We start from the raw sequence: 21,789 nt of genomic DNA, 5'->3' as shown, positions 1-21,789 counted from the left end.
TCGGCAAGGTCGAACTCACCTCTTTTATACTCTCGGGGCGGTGGCTATTGCATCAGATTTCACCGTGTTTCATCCGATTGCACCACTTCCCGTATTTCACCTTATTGCACCATATTGCACCACATGTGGGCGGATAGTCAAGGCCAATCTAGCTTCTTTCTATTGTCTTTACGACCTCTATCTCACCTTGAAGGAGTGTGTGGGCCGATAGCCAAGGTCAATCCAGCACCTTTCGAGGAGCGCGTGGGCAGGAGTCGACACGTGGCAGGAAGCAGAGTACAACTAACATTGCCGTTGCCCTAGCGGCCAACTATGGTACCAACCCATGCTAGGCTATACACCTCGCGGCGAAACTATATTTCTGTTGAGATTTATTATTTTACTATCTATATATTTAGGGTTTCCTTGTTCTTTCTTTACAACTGGATTTCGTTCTGCCATCATGAATGGCACAAGACCTTCTTTGCTTTGTCTTTTATATTTCTGTTCGCTGCTCTGCGGTCTTACAGCCAACAGGGGCCAGGAACACAGCTTAGACAGGCAGAGTTTTAAATAAATCCTTCCCGGAAGAATATTTTTCTCCCCTGTCTCCTGTCACTATGTCACCGCCACTACCCCATCAGGATCCTGCCGCCTATAGTCGGACAATTTGTGCATGCCGACCAGATGCCGCGGTCGGATTGCCGGCGCCGGACACCGGCGTCTTTCCGCTCGATTTTCGACCGCGACGAGCAAAAAGAGATTCGTTCACCAATAGAAAACAAAGAGAGTTAGAAGGTAATTTGTTGCTTTAAAATACGAATTAGGGCTTATATTTCCCTCGTATAAAGCTTTCTCAAAACAGTCGGCAGACAGTCGGACGACGACTGCAAAAAGAGACTGCCGGCAATTTCTTGAAAAGCGACGTCGGCACGACGTCGGCGAAAGTTGCAATAACGCGTACCAGCGGCAAAGAGTCGAATTTTGGAAAATGAATAGAGCCTGTATCTTCTTTAATGATGAAGTAAAAATTGAAACTGTCCGAAGGTTTTTCTTGTGGGTGGGCACTAATTCCAAAAAATATGTCTTGTGAAAACGGAGTCGGCAGAAAGTCGGCATACAGCGGACGAAACGACAGCGTCAAAGGATGGTTGTAAAGACGTCGAAACGTTGACGGCGTGCCGACCACGAAAAATGTAAATGCATGAAAAGAAATGTAGTAAAGGGATTGCACGTAAAGGGTATATGAGAAGTAAATACTTAAAATAAAATACAAGTACGAGAGGATCCTTGACAAACATTTTGCAAGGAGACGGCAAACAGCGGCAAATATTGTCGGAAAGACGCCGAAACGTTGGCGGCGTGCCGACAAGTAAAGGAGCCGAAAGAAGGTCGGCAAACAGCGGATGGACCGACCTTGAAAAGATGCTCGGACAGGCGCCGAGCCGCCTTTGCCGCTGAAGAGCCTGATTGCAGAAATCGTAGTCTGGTTGCGCTGCTTGTATGTTCGGTTCGCGTTCTTCATTTGTCACATTGTGATGCAGTGTGGGTAAAGCCCTTCAAAAAAAATTCGTTGAGATAAGTTTACAAATGAAGAAAATTATGTTTATCATTAAAATATTCATTCGTTGGAACTGTACGCAGTTGCTGGTTAAGCAAATACCACGAAAACATGAAGTGAGAGAATGGTGAGTTAATTTAATATTATTCATATACATTTGCATATATTATTGCACTTATTATGCATATACATGTGGTGAGTTAATTTAATATTATGCATATACATTTCAAATTGTCATGAATTTTATATGTTGTGTTACATATGTTAATTGTTGCTGCGCATGAAAAAGATTCGGTTATAGTATGTTCCCGCGCACTGACGTCTCTGGCATATAAAATTTTTTGGGGGCGGGTATCAAAGAAAGTAATTTAAATGGTACTACCTAGCCCAACCTGTGTATTAACTTCGATTCTATTTGTTGCCTTGCTTCTTAACTTCACGAACCCCCTAAGGTATATCGGCAAGTCATTACTGTAGGCAAGGCAGTGACAATAACCAAGTCATCTGAACTGGTTCCCGCAATTATAGTTACAGTTCCCAAGAAGGAAAGACAGAAAACAACGTGCCCTGCCGGGCTCTAATCCGCCTTCACTCGCTAACGCTCGTTCGGCAATACTATGTACTGACAGGATATCATTGCCTTGCCCAAAGTAAAGAGTTACCGGTATATCAAGAACTCGCTTACAATTGTAGGGTCCGCGCTGGCTCAGTGGTAGAACGTTCACCTCTGGTACTTGGGGTCCCGGGTTCGATCCCAGCCATCGCCATGTGAACTTTGTGATGGACAAACACTTTTTGCGTGGGTTTCCTCGGGGTTCTCCCGTTTATTTACACTTTCTCCATTCCACCATTTCATTCATTACTCATCATCACCGTCTTCTTTAGCCTAACCGGCATAACCGTTGGACAAAAAACTTAAAGGTTTCACTTATTTTTTATTTACAAAACGAGGGACAGTTAAGAAACTGTAGTACATTATTTTCTTCTTGAAATTGCAAAAGTTTACATGTCTTAGTTTTTAAGATAAGTGTCTTCTAACTCAACGCCAATGTATTTCTGCACAGTGTACGAAAGCTGTATTTTATGTTTACAACTGAAGCGTTACTAGTATGAAACCATAAAAAGTGATATTGAAAAATGTATGATTACCAAAGCCCATATGTTTTCACTACCCTCGCTTACGCGTATACCCACCGTCGCTGACGCACTTGTTCCCATCAGCATTGCCCTGCTCTGATATTATATAGAATTCGTGCTCTTTAGTGGCCAACTAGCACCAGGGGCGAATCCAGGGGAAGCGATCGGGGCGATTGCCCCCTCCCAAAGAGAAATCCTTCTTACTTTATATATAAATAAAACCCATTCCAGAGTTTCGAGTACTTAAAAGTAGCTCAAAGTAGTAGTATTACAACCTACCTCCCCCCCCCCAGAAATCCGTCCTGGATCTGCCCCTGACTAGCACAGGTTCGTTCGTGTTTTTGCACTGTAGTTTTTATGCCCCTAAGCTAATGTAAAGTAATCGAACGTAACTTAATCTAATCCAACCAAATATAACCGATCGGAGTACGTTTCGGTACTTTTTTTTTTTTTCGATTTTCAAATTGGTTATGCGATACAACAGTAAATCCCTAAATTTAGGTTAGGTTAGATTAGATAGGATTTGTACATAAGTTTTAAGCCGAAATACAAAAAAGCAAGATAATTATCTTAGAGAAACGTGGATAATTTCTCATAATGCTTGTGCCATGACAAGGTTTGTGTTCCTTTAGTATTCTCTAGTATTTAGTGTATCTTTAGTAACCTAATAAGATCCACTAGATTATATACTGCAGGACTTGTTTCACATGTGAGCGAAAACTTCAAAAAAAAAAGGAGAAATGAGGTAGTGGTTAAACGCTCTTGTGTACAGGTTTACTTGTGGCGCAATACTAAAAAAAATTGAAAAATTATAATTCTTTCACCAGTTTCTTTTTTATTGTCCCCTAGTCGGTTTCAAATGGGCGGAATATATTTTACTTGGCATAAATAAAATTCAAGGGGACCTCTAGAAGTAATTGTTGAAAAATTATAATTCTTTTACGATTTGCGTATAAATAAGGCTTCCAGATGTCTAACATAAAAACAGCGCAAAAAAGCACAAAACAATCTGTGCTGGGTGGCCACTAAATAGCACGAATGCTATCGAACCGAGTCAGATAGGGCGAAGCTGGTGAGCCCGCGCGGGAATACGTCCGAAGGGAGCAGGCACGTCTGCGATAGTGTGTATGCGGAGAAGTGAGGGTAGTGGAAGGAAGTGCGTTTTGAGAATAATACAAGTTTCAACAACACTTGTTGTTGTTTCATACTAGTAACTCTCCACTTGTAAACAAAATACAGGTTCTGCACACTGTGCAGAAATATGATACCGGTGTACACGGTGCAGAAATAAGCCGCCCGTGGAAAATAACATCTAATAGAGCCATTTTTCATATGCACTCATTTGTTTTATTCGTCGTAAAGCACTTGTAATGGTTTAACATTAGTAAACGTAAGATACAGTTGTATTACATTGTATGTAATTAAGTTACCTGTAGAAATTCGTTCCTTATAAACATGTCTTTCCATGAAAAGTATTGAATTTTACCTGTAAATCTTCCAAAATGTAGTGCACCAAAACTACACCTGCACCAGACTGTCTTATTTTGATTTTTTGCTGGCCGCGGTGGCTCAGTGGTAGAGCGTTCATCTCTGGTGCATGGGATTCCTGGTTCAAACCCTGCTCCTGTCAAGTGAACTTTGTGGTGGACAAACACCGTGTGCGTGGGTTTTCTCGGGATTCTCCCGTTTCCTCCCACTTTCTTCATTCCACCATTTTCATTCATCTCTCATCATCACCGTCTCCTTTAGCCTAACCGGCATAACCGTGGGACGTAAAACTCAAATATTTCATTTTCATTTTCCGAGTGTTAACCCTTTCTCCTGACACTGTTTCACGATGTGTAGGTACAAAAATTTGGACATCGGAAGTTTGAAAAAATTTAACAATTTAACATTAACATCTGTAGAAAACCATTAGCGACTACTATTAAAACTTTTTTTTGAGGAGAAAAGCTCATCATGAACGAGGGTTCGAAAAAACCCTGGCTTTTTTGAAAAAGCCAAACTCACCTGGGCCCATTTTTTCCGGATTTTTCGAGTTTAATTGGGTTTTTTCAGGTTTAATCGTTTTTTTTCGAAATATTTCAATGTCTTTGGGGTAGAAGTGTTAAAATGTGATTTATATTTCAATATTGTCATTGTCACAACTTGCAACAATTTTCTACTCACTGCCGTTTTGAAAAAATGGCCGCCATTTTGATTTTTTTTTTTTTACATTGGACCGCCGAGAAAATCTACACAGCAAATTTAGCATATCTTGTGCTTCTACCGTCAAAATTTCAACTTAAAAGACTGAAAATTGCGCTTCGTAGCGTAGATACTCGTTCATTTGACAAAATGGCCGCCATTTTGATATATTACGTTGGTACGCCGCCAAAATCTAAACAGGGAATTTAGAGTGTCTCGTGCTTGTACTCTAAAAATTTTAACTTAAAAGGCCGAAAGTTGAGTTGATTTTGTGTTTAACGTCCCTTTCAGCAGCGAGGCTATATAAGACGGGACCTACTGATTAAAGTGGAATCCGAACCACGTGAGCTCTCTCCGGGAAGCAAACCCGGGTCACCCACGCCTAAGACGCGTACACTAACCGCTCAGCCATAAAGGAGCTCGGCAGACAAACGAACAAATGTAAAGTTATAGTTTTGTGATTTTTTTTTTTTATAGCGTTTCTCAAAGTTATGTTCATTCGATTGAATTCTTATTACAGATGGTTTGTGTTTTAGATATGTTACTCAAATTGACTCCTAGGAGAACATAAAATGTATTTGTTTTGAAACTTTTATCATTTTTGCCCACCTGATCGATTTTACCTGTAGTTTATTTAAGTATATGTGCATTTTATTTGTTCCATTAACTAGGTTTTATTTTAAGATGTAATATTTTGTATTCAGCCGAATACAAAATTCTCAATTGCCAATACAATAGTGTCGCAAAACCCTGACGCGTATCGAAGTTCTATTTCAAAGTAATATAATGCTATCTTCACTAAATATAATATTCTATTTTAATACATCTTTTTGTCTGGTGAGGGACTTAGGGATTTATTGTTTAACTTGCAGCTTCAAGGTAATGTTTCAAAGATTTCTCAAGAAACTCAAATTCCTACCATTGGATATACGGCAGGATTTCTTTTCTTTTCTGATTCTCGTTTGGGATGGCAACCGTACTGTTGTAATAAGGATTAACCTTTTGTCACTCGCGCCAAATTTAGTAACATAACTACTCGCGCGTTTGATTTTTTCCAACATTGACATTTTGAGATACAAACAATATATTTAGTAAACTTATTTGAAGTAATGCATGCAATTGTTGAGTAAATACTTAGGATATTTGGAATTGTTGCTATAGTGCTGTCAAAATGTCTTGATCCGTGGCAAAAATGCGAACTAAAGTTCAAACCATCGACACATCCACGCGTTGAGCCAATAAGGATTCAGCTGTTGCTAAACGAGAGATCCTTGGCGAAAGGGAGTGAATTCCTTAAGCCGATAGCAACGCTTGGAACAGAAAACTAGGTGTCAAGTCAATGTGGTATATCTATAGCTTGTCAATATCTCTTCTCTGAGATCGGCTTTCGAAATCATCGAATCTAATGCCCTGAGTAGCAGTAAAAAGCTCGTGTAACTCATTGCTGCTCTTACGATTGGAATTCCTGTTCCGTCACATGTCCACAGTGATCGTACATCATCACGTGCTCCTTTCTTTTGGCAATCAAATAAAGACGTCGAAATAAAGTCATTAATTTTGCTCTTGAAGTTGCTGTACAGTTGCAGTGCGTTCTTCGCCGAAACTTGTTCGTAATTTATCCAAATAATTGTTAGTACATTTTACAATTTCATCAATCACGGCTATATCGATAAATTTCGAAAAAAAAAAAAAATTGTTTACTCAGTGATACCCTTAGCGGTTCTAGCATTTTTTTCACAATGTTTTTACACTTTGTCTTTGCTGATGCTGCCAGTTACTATTTACATTTTGTTTTCCTGTCTTTCCCAATGAAACAATATTTTCACTGTAACTGTAATTCACATCCATATCGTTTGCATCTGAATCTGCATCTACACTGTTCTTATCTGCTTCACTATCGTGATCAATATCATCTTCATTCACTTTTTCATTACTTCAATTCGCATCACTTTCAGCAGTCACTAATTTTCGATAGTTAACATTAGACTCATCATTAATATTGTCAAGCCACTTCTCTATCTCACTTCTATTCAAGAAGCGAGACGTTGCTTAGAAAAACAAAACTTCACTCATAAACAATAATTATCACATTAACGATCGCGCGTTGGAAAATTTCAAACTCCATAAAAATATATGTTTGCTAGTGTTATCACGGAACTACTCGCGCGTTTGAAAAAAGCAAACGCAGACAAAACTATTTCCTCAACCTGTACTGGAAGCTACTACAATTGCAGCACGTCAGCAAGCTTTAGGGTGAAAGAGGGGAAGGAGCCACTTGAGGAATAGCAGTGAGGGTGACTCCGCTAATGCGACCCCATTCGTAAAAATCATTAGTTTTTACTCACCTGTTTGTTTTTTTCCAACAGCGCGAGTGACAAAAGGTTAAGTAAAAGTTAACTGTTTCGACGTAATTGAATTCTTCATCAGTGACTATAGTTTTCATTACTCTTACAGGTTTTCTTGTAACATATAGCATCTAACATATAGCGTTGAAGCCGGTTCATTGCAACAAGGTCTATTACACTGTGTAGTTTGGTTTGGTTTTGGTGTGATGAAGTATATTTTCGATTGTAATAAATTTACGTGATGTGCCAACGCCGTACACATTGAAGAGTATATTTTACAAAGCATTATATTTGTTCTATTTTAGATAGTTCATTTATTTCTGGAAGCAAGGGGAAATGTTGCTCAAGAAATACAGAAGTGTTGCAATGGAAGAAGACCCACAGAGAGCAGTAGCGTAGCCAGGATGTGTGTTTGGTGGGGCAAGTGCTGTTATAGGTACATATGGAACAATTCCAAACAAAAAATATATAAACATAAAAATATATAAAAAATTACAAACATCAAACTACATTGTCGGACCTCTTTGGGGGGCCCGGCCTCTCTGGGCCCCCCTTCCCTACGCCACTAACGGAGAGTATTGACAAAAATCATATGTACTAACATCCTTAAGATATTTGTGAAGAGTGGTAGGATACATGTGGGACTACAGTTTTTTTTTTTTTTTTTTTCTTTTAGAACGGGTGAATTTCATTCAATCATAACATTTGTAAAAAATTTCCCATTTTAATGCGGTTTATTTCAAATCACACGGGAATTATGGTCATCACTTACCTTTCAAGCGAATATTGAGAATTACGGTTTTGAAATTGATTTTTGTTTTGCCAATATTACCTTAGTCTCCCTATCCCAGTTTTTGTCGTTAAATTCTTTTTTTATTATTACTTCATCTTTTCTATGCAGTGTTGTAAAATTTTCTGTATCTCTCTATATTCTCACAATCCTGATTCTGAGCTATTTAAATTCTACATTACTATTTCATAGGTTTGAAGTTTTCTTCAATTATAAAGACAACTGTTGTTTGATATTGTTCTTAACTTTTTTTTTTTTTTTTTTTTTGCGTGAAATCAGTTAAGAGAGAAAGTGTAATTATATTTCTCAGAGTACAAGCTCCTTAACGGTACCATCGCCTCCTTTCTTTTCTATCCCATTGATTTGTAGGGGAAGTATTCTTCCTTTTCTTTGAAATGAATAAAATTTTTGATGTTCTGATTTTACTGATTTCTTCTGAATATCTATTTAAATGTCCCTTGCTTTGTCAAAATGATCTTTTAGTATATATAAGTATATTATTATTTAAATTAGATGTCATTTATGAATATTAAAAACATACAACACAGAATTTTATTTCCACAAAGTAAGAGACATTTAAATAGACCTGAAGAAAAATAATAAAAAGTAAAACCCTTAAAATGTCAAAGAAACAGAGGAAGATTTCCTCGTATATATCAATGGGCTAAAAAAGAAAAATGGCTGAGTTATTCAAGACAAAATATGGATAGCAGGAATTCTTTAGAATAATATAGTGCTTTTTTGAACATTGTAATCACTTCATATATATTTGCTTTTCTGATTTTACATACTGTATAAAGGCTATCTGTGTTAAAACTCAATGTTATGGAATGCTACAAATTTCTGTTAAAAAAAAAAGTAGTAGTACATCCGAAGGTATATTACATATAACTTCTAAATGATGATAAGGTTCATTACATAGGCTAATGTATATAAGTTAATACGATGTGCATTGTATTTTGTTAATACAATTTGGTGTGTTTTTAGTGCTAATATAGACCAGAAAAAATTGTGATCTTCCCTTCATTTATTCTCTTAAAGAATTCCTTTAAAACAAAGGATCTTTGCAAAGTATTATGTTAAAACACTTCATTTTTTATGTAAATGACTTCATTAACCTTTTTTCTCTATATAATGGGTATGCACTATGAGTATACTGTACATGTGGCTGTTTCATTTACGATATAAATTATTTTCTCACATTTTTCTGTTTCATTGTATACAATTAATGTATAAATCATATAGGAACGAATTAAATGAACAATTAGTTACCTACTTAATTGTTATTTTATCTTAATATTATTTCCACTTTTAAAGTGTATTTAAATAAATATTTAAGGCATAGAGTTAGAACTGACAGCTTAGTCGTTAGAACTTGTGTTTAGTGCATTTCAGTGTTTGGTTTCTACGAATATAGTCATGGGTGTAAGCAGACAAGTGATCGCTCCAGCCACTTTTTTTTTTTTTTTTTTTAAATACCAAAGTTACAACAAATGTAGAGACCTTTTGGCTTGGCTGCTTGGATACACGTCTCTGTTTTCCATATATTGACAAACTAACATCGTTACTGTCCATCTTTTTCTTGTTTACTTTAACTTTTTTTTTTGCGTGTAGGCTCGGTTTGAATCTCTCCGCCACCACATACCTTTTATTACAGTATTTTTATTTATAATTTTTACTTCATTAATTTTTATTTAAATCTCATTTTCCATTGGGAGTGTGACCCCTGTACTTTAAAAAAAATTAGAAAATCATTGACGTTTAAAATTCTTTTCCAATAGTTGATGGGAAAACGACAACCTAAAAAGACCGTATTTCCGACGGATTGCTGCGGCTTTTTTTTTTTTTTTTCTCCTCGAAGAAAGCGTTTGCAACTAGCAAATTTTGATTGCATAGAACAGTGTTGTTCCTAGTGGTCGTGATAGTGAAAGATGTGCTTTCAGGGGGAAAATGTACTGACTGTTATAAGTTTTTCACATTAGGCGCACAGACATGTTAATTGAATTATTCTTAACGTTCATTATTAGCTGCTCAGTTGTTATTTTTAGTTCGCTTTTAAGCATTTGTAAGTCATTCCCAGATACTTTTCCTCTATATAGCACTTAAATCGTACTGAGAATTGTAGAAATGTACTGCGTATGTACCGAGTGCAATATACTGGTGGGGGAGGGCCGCGGTGGCTCAGTGGTAGAGCGTTCACCTCTGGTGCCGCCCTGCTCCCGCCTAGTGAACTTTGTGGTGGACAAACACCGTATGCGTGGGTTTTCTCGGGGTTCTCCCGTTTTTTCCCCACTTTCTTCATTCCACCATTTCATTCATTATTCATCATCACCGTCTCCTTTAGCCTAACCGGCATAACTGTGGGACGTAAAATTAAAGATTTCATTTCATTTTTATTACTGGTGGGAATCCGCCATGATTTTCATTGCAGTGCTACGCATCTTTTCTGCTGTCTATCGACTGGTCGGAAAGGCAACTTTCCACCGGAGGCGCTGGCGCATTTTATGCGCCTTTCCGGTTGTTTGCCGACTGCTCGAAAGGACCTCTTTTCGATGTCAGCTTCTCAATTCTCCCACAGGCGGCATCCGACCTCTTGCCGCAGTCGAAAAGTAGCCCTTTGCCGACTGGATATCAACCCTTCAGGAAGGCAAAATTTTCACCACTTTTTAGAGTAGCTTTGCCTAAGTTTGCCTCCGTGCTATGATTTCTCATGAAGGGCACAATTGCTAGTTCTGAAAGTATATAATACTTCCATGTCCCATTCAATTTCTTGTTTTTTTGGCTGAAAGTGCTGCAAAAAAGCAAAAAGAACAAATTTTATACTGGGACACACAAAAAAATGCAAGTATTATACTTCAAGAACTTCCAAGGGTGCTCCTTGTCGAGAAATCATAGCATGGAGGAAGACTTAGGCAAGACTAATGTAAAAGCTGATGAAAATTTTGCCTTCCTGAAGCGTTGATTTCCAGTCGGCAAAGGGCCACTTTTCGACGGCGGCAAGAAGTCGGATGCCGCCAGTGGGAGAATCGGGAAGCCGACGTCGAAAAGAGGTCCTTTCCAGCAGTCGGCAAACAGCCGGAAAGGCGCATAAAATGCGCCGGCGCCGCCGTCGAACAGTTGACTTGCCGAGCAGTCGGCAAACAGCCGGAAATGAGCATTAAATGCGCCGGCGCCGCCGTCGGAAAGTTGCCTTGCCGAGCAGTCGGCAAACAGCCGGAAATGAGCATTAAATGCGCCGGCGCCGCCGTCGGAAAGTTGCCTTGCCGAGCAGTCGGCAAACAGCCGTAAAGGTGCAGTAAATGCGCCGGCGCCGCCGTCGGAAAGTTGCCTTGCCGAGCAGTCGGCAAACAGCCGTAAAGGTGCAGTAAATGCGCCGGCGCCGCCGTCGAAAAGAGGCCGGCATAAGGAGTCGGCAGAGGGTCGGAAAGAGGTCTTTCCGACTGTTTTGCCGACTCTGGCGGTCGGCAACAGTTGGCAAAGAGTCGGCAAAGGGCATTATTTTTTACGATTTTCGACCGCTTGCCGCCTCGGCAAAAGGTCGGCAATTTTGAACAAGTAGATCGTCGTGCCGCCGCGGACGGGTGCCGGCTGCCTACCGGCGGCCTGCCACCGTCGACGGCGGCAATCCCTCTTGCCGACCGCGGCATCCTGATGGGGTAGTTCCCACTCCAAACCACAGAATCGAAACCCGGCCATCAGGGCTATCGGCGACTTTAGATGGTAACATCTGTCCCAGCCTTCCAAAAAAAAAGAAGAAAAAAAAGTCTAACGTTGTATGTTTAAAAGATTTTTGTGTTGTTTTTTTTTAAACATGCCCATCCGGCATCAAAGGGTTAAATTAGTTGGCTTCAAACAAAATAAAAATTCCTAAAACAACTTAGTGAAAAGTAATGAATGAGTGAAAATGGACGGGATTTCTAATTAGCGACGTGCCAAACCTTTTACAAAGAGAATGATTGTTGTTAATAATGAACAATTGGTGTTACTTCAGGAAATTACATAATTCTTTGATGTAGTACATCAATACTTGGTAAGCAATCATATTTGACACCAGACTAGAATATATCAACTTCAGTTTGTCTTATGAGGTTTGTACACGTTTGTTTCCTACCTCGGAGCAGTCGTGGCGATGAAAGATCAAACACAATATGTACTTTGAAACGAGACACACAAACTTATTACCTGTAGGTCATGTATTGAAACTCTGTCATTATTGCATCATAATTTTCTTTGACACAAATTGTGGCCATTATTATTTGAACCAGCCTATATAAAACCTTGGAAACATAACCAAGTGCATCATCGTTAGTTACAATCAAAGGCTTTAGAATGACAGTTAGAAAAGGTTAATTACCTTTGTGATACAATAATTTAGGCTGAGATAATAAGTGATACTATGACCCTTGTGATAGGAATTGAACATGAGAGTATAGCTTGAAACTAACTACATCGAGATGTATTTCCTTGCTCATGATTCTATCTTATAATTAACTTTAGTTGACCTTTCATCACCCATTAGAACCCGCCAAGCAGTTGACATTTCAATACCCTTATGTCCATTTTTTTTAAAAATAAAACGTAAGTACTCAATTGAAGGTATGATCAAATTCCACATCAAGGATACCTAATGATCAGTATCGTTATAATAGACCTTGCATTTATGTACCCTCTTTTGGTTTTGTACTTACAAAATCTTACATGCTAATATTAGGTTGTAATACATAAGAACCAAACCTAAAGGATCGAAATGCCACTGCTTGATTATGGATTACCTGCTTACAGTTAGTTAAGCATTTTAAGTCAATTACAATACATCATACTGGTGAAGGGCGGTATAATCTTACTTCACAATACTACCTTGTGGAACTGAGTCATATATGAATCATGGGTTGGTAGGAATGATACTATTAGGCGAGTGATCCGCTTTACAGTTAACTTTGAAGTATTACATAGGTTGAATAGGATTAAGTACCATATTGTGATACGCCCTTCGCAAGCAAGGCTATGTGAGTCATGCGATCAGTGGCCGCACAGGAAATTTCCATGCTTTGAATCACTAGTCGCATAGATAATCATATAACCTTACTTATCTTATTGTTCGACTTCGAACCTCGTTAGTACCCTGAACGACACTGAGTTCAAGTTGCTGTACAAGAGTTCGATGTTTGAGAGAAATGGTTAAAAATTACATTGATCTATTAGTTATTTTCATGTGGAAATAATTTCTGTATAAACACTTTATAGGTGTAGTGAGATGGAATCGATTAACGAATTAATGGATTCCTCCTCTAAGAATTGAAGTCCTAGTCTCAACATGGATGTATATATATATATTTTTTAAGTTTAGGTTTACACGCAATAATAATGAACCCAATAAGATGAGGATGATTAGGATTTATTTAGCAACCTGCATGCTTAGGTTCTAACTGTATTGTTATTTGTATGAAGGCTGAGTAATATTTAAATGGTGCATACGAGTGAATCAGCTTCGAACCCGTGCCCGAGACTGTTGATAACTAGGCGGCCACAGCCTATGATTAGTGTCTATTATTACTGATATACTATGTTTTTCATCAGTCAGCACTGTGGGAAGGGGTTCGCCTGTAAGTCCAGGGTTCGGTTCCAAGGTGATTCGCTCGTATATCAAAAAAAAAAAAAAGAATCTAAAACAAGATTAGATTTATGTTTTTGTGGCTCAAGCAAGCTAGCAGGAAAGTTGCTTTATTAAAGGAATACATATCTTTGTTGTGCGGAAACAGTTCTTAGCACACAAGTTATTGTGGTTACAAACAGGATGTAAAGTTTCCGCTTCATTGTCTGACTGCTACACAACAAGTGGACAAAATAGTCCTTTTTAAGATACTTATTTTTTTTAACATTGTAATATTAAAAATTACAATATACATCATAATTTAAAATGTATTTCTTTTATCTCTTAGAATACTAGCTTAAAAAAAACGGATACCTACAATCATCGGTTATCACCCCTGATTTCTATGCATAGTAATATAGTGGTTAGTGGTGCATATATAGGAAGTTTCGGGTTCAATCCCGACGAATCATAGCATAAGGCCCTCAGTGATGTAAACAAAAAGACAAATACATGATAATATTTCTAAAACGTTAGCCTCATAGTGTAACATGGTTTTACGGTTATAAAGAAATAAGATAATACCAGTAGATAACGAGTCAATATAAACGTAATGACACATATACAATTCACTTAGTTACATGATTAATATACTGAAAGTCACTGGACTTAGACTTAGCGCGGACAATATATTGATGTATATTTGGTTTAGTTCATTGTCCTGCTTCAGCGTCGAGGCTATACAAGATGCGGAAAGGTAGTTCTAAGTTGCATTCCAACCATTTCGGATTCCACTGATGGGTTTCTCTCCTGGGTTTGACAGTTCATAGAAGCAAAGACAACTGTGATATTTTGTTAAACAACTTGGGCATTGGACGTTTTTATTGAAAGTTCCTAAATATCAGTTCCTTTACGTATGGCAGAACACTGATGAAGAGAAATAGTTCTTGTCTAGTTCTTTTAAAGGGATGAAGTCTAAGTGATTGAAGATAATGAAAACGTTCATTTCCAGAGACTGGTTACTATGGGTCTTATTATGTTATTCACTTTTCACGGGGATGAGTTGACTACTTGTTGCCTTTATTATGAGTTCCTTAGTTAGTAACCAAAGATACACAGTGTTTAGGGTCACAGGTCATTAGTTGTGTAAACTTTATGAAAGTTCATCGCCGCTGATTCAGCTAACATCTGGTAAACTTCTTAACATTTCATGCCGTTTAACGTTTGAGTGTGGGAGCGTCATGTTGAATGGTCATAGTCTCTTATGAATAAGGATCTGCATCCATGGTTAGGCATTTGGCGTGCACCAATCAGGTATGTGACTAGGCTGGACGGTGATAAACCTTTCTACTCTGCTGTACTGGAACAGTTGTAGAAACTCACTCGGCTTCTTAGACTTTGACTCTAGGCTCAACGGGTCATCTCGGGTCCTGGTACCTTTTGGGTCACACGGAAGTAATCAGGACAGCAAATGAAATGGTCTCCTGGAACGAGGCAACTTGTAACATGCGTACTGTCATTGGTCTTTAATATGACATCAACAATGAGTACAGTAGAGAAGAGATGAAAAGACCCGTGGGATGGTCACATTTTTTTTTAATGACTGTGGTTATTACCACCAATATTATATTCGGATGATTCTTGGTTTTCTTTGTGTGAAAACTTATAGGGTTATTAGGGTAGAAGTAAACCCAGTGTAAAAGTTTTGGTTTAGTTAACCATCATCGGTGTGAATAGTATCACCGCAGGCCTGTGCTTTTCGAGTATTGAAGTATTATGTGTAATCAAAGGTGTAGTATGTTTAGTCAATGGGAATATAATCGAGGACTACTTCCGAGACTTAAATATTGTACGAGAGAGAGGTGTGCATACCACACATTAATGCGAGGTTCTTAATGAAGTCATTTATGTTGAATCATAACGATGTTAGCAAGAGACGGGAATGACAGATAGAAGGTGTTCTGACCACACATCGTCTTACGGATGTCAATTTTACCTATCTTGAACAGTAAGGCATACTATGCAAAATTTCCGCTTTCGGTTGGTTCAATTTTAAAGAAGTGTGCTGTCCGCACCGAATTTATGAAATTTTAAGTTACTTTAGTTCTCTTTTAAGAAATGTGAAGGAAAGGAGTGCAGCACTTTCTATATTCCTACCGGTAAAAGATGCGCTGACCACTCACCGTTTAGTGAGGATCTGATTATTGTGTGTTTTCCTTTCGAACTTCATCTTAGGAAGAGAAGAAGAGGAAGAACGGTAAGTTCTCAGTCATCTAGCTATGGGAATTCTCAGTATTTAACGATCAATGAAATGGGTATGTTGGAGGAAACCGTTTTGTCTTCACTTGATGTTCATGGCAGTCAAGGAAATGGTTTCAATTAGGTAGTCGGCCTAGTTTCCATGTAGGCTGGCTGTTCCCATAAAGAAACGGATAGAGTAAGTATTTGTTTATTTATTCTTTAAATCGAGTCGCACAACGCAAAGAGGGAGAGGGACGAAATGTGCAAACCATTTATTAAGTGACGAAGATGGAATAATGATTGCATTAGTTGTTCATGTAGCCTACTTCACTTAGGTGGGCCAGTATTACTTTCCACGGCTAATTTAACTGAGATCGCGAGGCCCAGTTTGAGAGACAATCCCAAACTCGAGTTGAGAAGTATTACTTCCGTAAGGATGGCAAAATAATGATTTACGCAGCTAGCAGCGAGCTTATCTGGTCTATGTGTGTAACAACACGTTTACTCATTACCATTTCCTGTGGTGGAAAGATTAGTTTGGGTTTCACAGAGGGGTACGGGGTAATGTCTAGGAACTTCCTTGGGCGGTTCCCTCTGCTTGTTAAAACTAAGGTTCGCAAGTAATCGTCCTTATTTGGATGTTAACGTGGGGCTACAGTGACATCAATATCAGTTAAGTACTACTCCTTTTTTTTTTTTTTTAATTATTGCTTAGACCTTAGACTTACTTTTAGGTTATTGAAGTTTCTAATCATTCTTAATCATTGAAAACAAGCCCTTTTTTTTTAATTAATGAAAGACAATACTGAACATATACTTCTGCATGAAACCAATCGTACTTATGAAGGAACATTTACTATTACAGAAATGAACTAGCAGTAATTTAAGATAATCTTATGAGCATACTATACGTCAAATACAAAAAATTACTTTTCTTAATAGTTGTAGAGCAAAAGTTGCCCGGAGAGGCAAAACAATGCATTCTATCATTTATCAATCTAGCAATCCTGATCTCTACCACAAAATAATATTTAATTTTTAATAATCCATGTATCTTTCTCTTCTTAATTTATATAGAGAAAAAAAGAAAATAAATAGGTTATACTTATTACATAATTCCGGTAATTAGTTAGGTGAGCTTCCTTATCTGAGATCTATAGAACCTATTCCGGTAAGGTTCACCTCGCTGTCCTTGCTGTGAAGTAGGTAATCTGCAAAGACACTTACTCCTAGGCAATTGCATATAACGTCTAGTACAATAGTGTCGGTGAATACTTACCATCGCAACCAGTTTTTGTTTTCTTCTCTGTTTTTATATCTGTCTCGTTACGAAATCTGTTAGGGGTGGTTAATTTAATTCAATTTCTAAAGTGCTATGATTAGCATTGAAAATAGTATGAATCTGAGGTTCCGAATACTTTGGTACCGAGGCGCTATTATTATTATTATTATTATTATTATTATTATTATTATTATTATTATTATTATTATTATTATTATTATTATTATTATTATTATTATTATTTTCAATTTAAATAGTCCGGTAATCACTTCTTCTAGTATGATTATTACAAATTGCTGCCAAAAGGCATAATCTCTGGTACATATAATTGGCCGAATTATTTCCGATTAGGTGCAATTAGCATTATAGATTGCCCCCTTTTTTTTTTTTTTAAAGGAGTTGTAGAATTCTACTACAGTTTGTTATTGGATTCTTGATTTGCTCTGCATACTCTTGTTCCTATAAGTTTCATGACTGTAAATTGCCAATTTTGTTAGAGCAAATGAAGAGGTACTTTATTACCAATTTAGTTAGGAACTAGTGAAAAATAACTGAGTGTCTTCTGACTTAACCAGATTAGAAAATTAAGACATAATGATTGCATGATGTGTTGATATTTAGCATACATCTGAAGCACTTATTTAGCATAGATTATGTTGTGTATTGGAACTTTATCAATATTAGACGTTGATTCTCTGTGGTTATATTTTTCAGATTCCCCAGCAGGAGCTGGGTTCAATTCTCAGCGGAGTTCGACTAGCTGGAGACGGTTGATTTATCCAGATTGTCTCTTTGAGTCCTTTATGAAATTATTACTATTACATTACTGCGCGGGGAGACATGAAGAAGCGTTGAGGTGAGTATTACTATTTTTTTTTATCGTGGCCATGATTCTTTTGTGTCGTGCAGAGCCGTGGCATGGCAAAGTTTTCTAGTGACGTGTGAATTGAATTTCAATTTCACCAGTGAATCGTGATACTGTGGTGTTTTTTGTGTGTGCCTTATGATTTTGTGGCAAAGAAAAGAAATAAAGTGCGGAATGATTACTATTTCTAAAATTCATCTAGGCCTATGGCCGGAGTCGAAGAAGGGACTCGTAGTACTGGCGGGAAGTGATTGGTGTTGTGCACCTATCCTTATGTCAAAGTAGTTGAACTATTTGTATTTATTGTAATGTTCATTGTGTGGTGGTTTATACCAATTATTTCGAATAAATTCGACCGGAAGAAGCCCTTATAAGTCTGTATGCAGTTGAGAACTAACAAGGCTCAGTATGAGTGCTAAAAAAGTCCACTCGAGGTTTGTATTCTAATGGTTGCATTCTAATGAGTACCCAGAAGAGAAGAGAATGCCCGGTTTGTAGATGCAGTGGATGTAGTTTAGGTTTGCCTTCTGTAATAAGGGAAGATGGTGATTATTATCAATCATAACTAATGGTACCAAGGTTCGAACACCAGTGGCTTCCTTCTTCCCATACAGAAGGACGGACTTCACGGCACCTTGGCGTCATAATTAAGAACCTTCATGAAGTGAAATGAAACAGTGTTTATAAAGATGCCATACTTCGACTATCAGAGTGTACGGTCGACCGTATTGTAGTCTGTTCAGGCCTCGAAGGAGGCACCTTCGAAAACAACATTCACCGATTCCTAGTAATGGATGTTTGTGATCAGTGCGAACGATTTCGTAAGATAGTAATACTTTACGTGGACAGAAAGAATTAACAATCATCTTGCTTGATGCTTGAAAGTTAAACTTGGACTTTAGGCATAAGAGGAGGACCCGGTCGGGGGTCGAACCCAAGACTACCGGTGTACTAGTATCGGTAGGGTAGTGCATACTTAACATCTAAATTCAGGGATTATCACTTCGAAATCATTCCGTTACGTCCTATGTTTATGATTCAAAACTTCGTATTATAGATTCCACCGCTACTAAGCGAGAACGAGTTTTTCAGTTCGTATTACTAGACAACGGATGATTTGTCTCAGATCGTACTTCAACCCACAAGCTGTAGTGGAAGTACCAAGTATAATTTTGTGTAGAATAATTTTACATGAACTTAGAAACAATTGCGATAGGAGTGTCATGAAAAAAAATAATCCGTGCAGGGCCGGGGCCGCACTTGTGGGCCCTCTATTTTTTTTAACGTGCTATGAATTACTAGTTCGGTTGGTACAGTATCTGATGGGGGGGCAAGGTAGACATCCCCTCTATTAGCTTATTGAAGTTTGAAAGTTTAATACCTTTTGCCTTTTGTAGTAATGACTATTGACCTCGGTAATATAGACTACGTCCTTGATTAGTTGTAATTAGTTCTTGTTACTTTGAGTTACTCCACGTCGTGAAAATATGTTAAACCTTACATTTGTTATTCTACTACTTAGGTTGCCAAATTCATATTTCATATTGGACTCTGGATATATTCCAGGGTGACTGCGCAACTCCAAAGGGACAGAAGTGGGCGGATGCCTCTTTTTGCTTTTAATTTCAAAAAGTTAAACAACACATTAGTGTATTTCGTGTCCCCCACATCGTGACCCGATGTCTATCAGGTAGTATGTGACATAATTAATACAACAATAATAATTCTAACATGAATTTCCTGTGTTCGGTATTATTTGCATTATTATTATTATTTTTATTTATTTATTTATTTATTAGTTACAAGGCAATTACTAAGTGCGCATACGCCTGCCTCACCTCGTGGAAAATAAAAATAATAATAAAAAAATTGAAGGAAAAATAAAAACATCTGGTCACTGTGTTTTGATTATAGCCAGACAAAATAGGAGAGAATATAAATATATATGGATACTAATATATTGGTCTAGTGTATAGATAAGATAATAATAACACAAAACGTCAAATGAACATGTATGAATATATGACGAATATATGAAATGGACTAAGAACTAATACAATATAGTGAACTTATCTTACGAACTAATATAATATAGTAATGCTAACTAATAGATCGGTATATTGAATATAGAGCAAAAGAATAATACAAAACGTCATATGAATTAGTATGAATATTAATATATGAATATTATATAAATTAGACTAAGAACTAATACAATACAGTAAACTTTATCTTATGTACTAAGATAATATAATAAATGCATGAAGAATAATATACTGAGTACGTAGGAAGTTACAAGTTCTATTGACATTTTAATTTACGTATACAGGAAGTCTCAGAAGATTGATTTCTGGCTCCTTAGCTTATTCTAAATTAACAATAAAATAATAATTAGAGAAGTAACACTTTAGAAGCTTATTTACATGAGCTAGGAGTGGAATACAAGGAGGCCAGATAACTTGGACAAATCTCTTCTGAATAAAATATATGTAACTTTTTTTTTTAAACTACGACAACATATAATGTTGGATATTCAGTATATACAATAGAAATAAGAAAATAATATAAAATGTGGCCAGGCAAGCACTAAGCAGTATAAAGAAAGTTTAGAAGTTAAGGAATGTAGATCCGCATGATAGATTCAATCGGAGTACGACAAGCAACACACTTTTGTACAGCTAAGGCACAGGAGGTACATGTAGTAGCGTGATTACATGGACGAAATATAACCTGTATTTCTTGAGTGAAGCAAATCTTACACAGTGGGTGGAAGTTGCATTCAGGCAAACGGTCTGGGGGGTCATGAATTGAAGAGATAGTTTCATGACACGTGACAGGAATGTCCTCATCTGTAATCGTCAGTGAGTGAGACGGCTGATTTGCCGCATTGTTGTGTACGGAGGTGGAAGACGACTTCAGTATTTGATTAATAAATTCAGATCCCTTTGTAAGAGAAACGTAGGCACACTTGGGAGCATAACGAGTATGCTCAATCCACGGGTCGTCCTCTGGGAACCATTTATGGAGGCCCAGACCGCAATAATAGCAGATGACTGCGTCGCCTTTCTCAGTGTAAAAGAAACCTGCAGTACTTAATGCTTCCAGTGTTTGTTTAAGGCTCACAGGCCAAGACTTAAAAGAATCTAAACGTGACTGTTCGGTAACATACTGACGATGTACAGGGCCCTTCACAGGTACTTCATCGTTTTCGGACGATGAACGAGTTGGTAGGGGGTCCCGCTCAGAACGTGAATGTGGTCTCAGTTCGAGACATAGGCTTCCACACACGTCATGACCTGTTCTATGAGGAGTGGATCGAGGGATCAAGGGTACGTCCCCGACCTGGAACCCGCGGAGGAATGGACAATATGGTGCCCATCGCGTGTGTGCTTTGTGTGCAGTATCCCCTGGTTCAAATGAGCCAATCTCGATGTTACAGAAGATACATTTTACATGGTCAGGTGCACGTAAGAAATAGAAGCCACTACGAGCCAAGGAAGCTGGCGTGATGAAAGGTACCGACCAGTTACTAAAGGTGGACAAGTGAACTCGTTCTTCCCGTAGATCGTGCGTTGATGGAAAGGGCGTGTTTGTGCTTGGGTCGACATCCATGATCTGGAAAGATAGAGACAACGAAATTTGTCGTGCTTGCTAGCTTATTTCATACGCAATTGATACTGATATATAACTATCCCGTAACACTTAAATAGTGCGGATGGGAAGGGGGTGAGGTTCCGTGGCAATAGGGTTGTCTTCGTCGACGACGTCGAAGTAGTATAGATCTGCGCAATATAATTACTGTCATAATACTA

At 37.9% G+C, this 21,789-nt stretch overlaps 1 protein-coding gene and 1 long non-coding RNA gene across 2 annotated transcripts; one reads left to right on the top strand and one right to left on the bottom strand.

Moving 5' to 3' along the window:
• Window positions 1-1,532: 1,532 nt before the first annotated feature.
• LOC145689065 (uncharacterized) lies at window positions 1,533-8,798 on the top strand. Its single transcript, XR_014132080.1, has 2 exons — window positions 1,533-1,667; window positions 7,515-8,798. It is a non-coding gene; the product is annotated as an uncharacterized LOC145689065 (long non-coding RNA).
• Window positions 8,799-20,590: 11,792 nt separating this feature from the next.
• Window positions 20,591-21,589, bottom strand: LOC145689712 (death-associated inhibitor of apoptosis 1-like). The gene has a single exon (XM_081763909.1). It carries the CDS (start codon window positions 21,587-21,589, stop codon window positions 20,591-20,593), a length of 999 nt encoding a protein of 332 aa, XP_081620035.1.
• Between the last annotated feature and the right edge of the window lie 200 nt (window positions 21,590-21,789).

The sequence above is a fragment of the Thermobia domestica genome, chromosome 7 (assembly GCF_964235325.1).
Source record: "Thermobia domestica chromosome 7, izTheDome1.hap1.1, whole genome shotgun sequence".
In the NCBI taxonomy this organism is placed as follows: domain Eukaryota; kingdom Metazoa; phylum Arthropoda; class Insecta; order Zygentoma; family Lepismatidae; genus Thermobia; species Thermobia domestica.
Note: the sequence above shows the minus strand (reverse complement) of the source record. Positions and strands in the feature narration are given on the sequence as shown.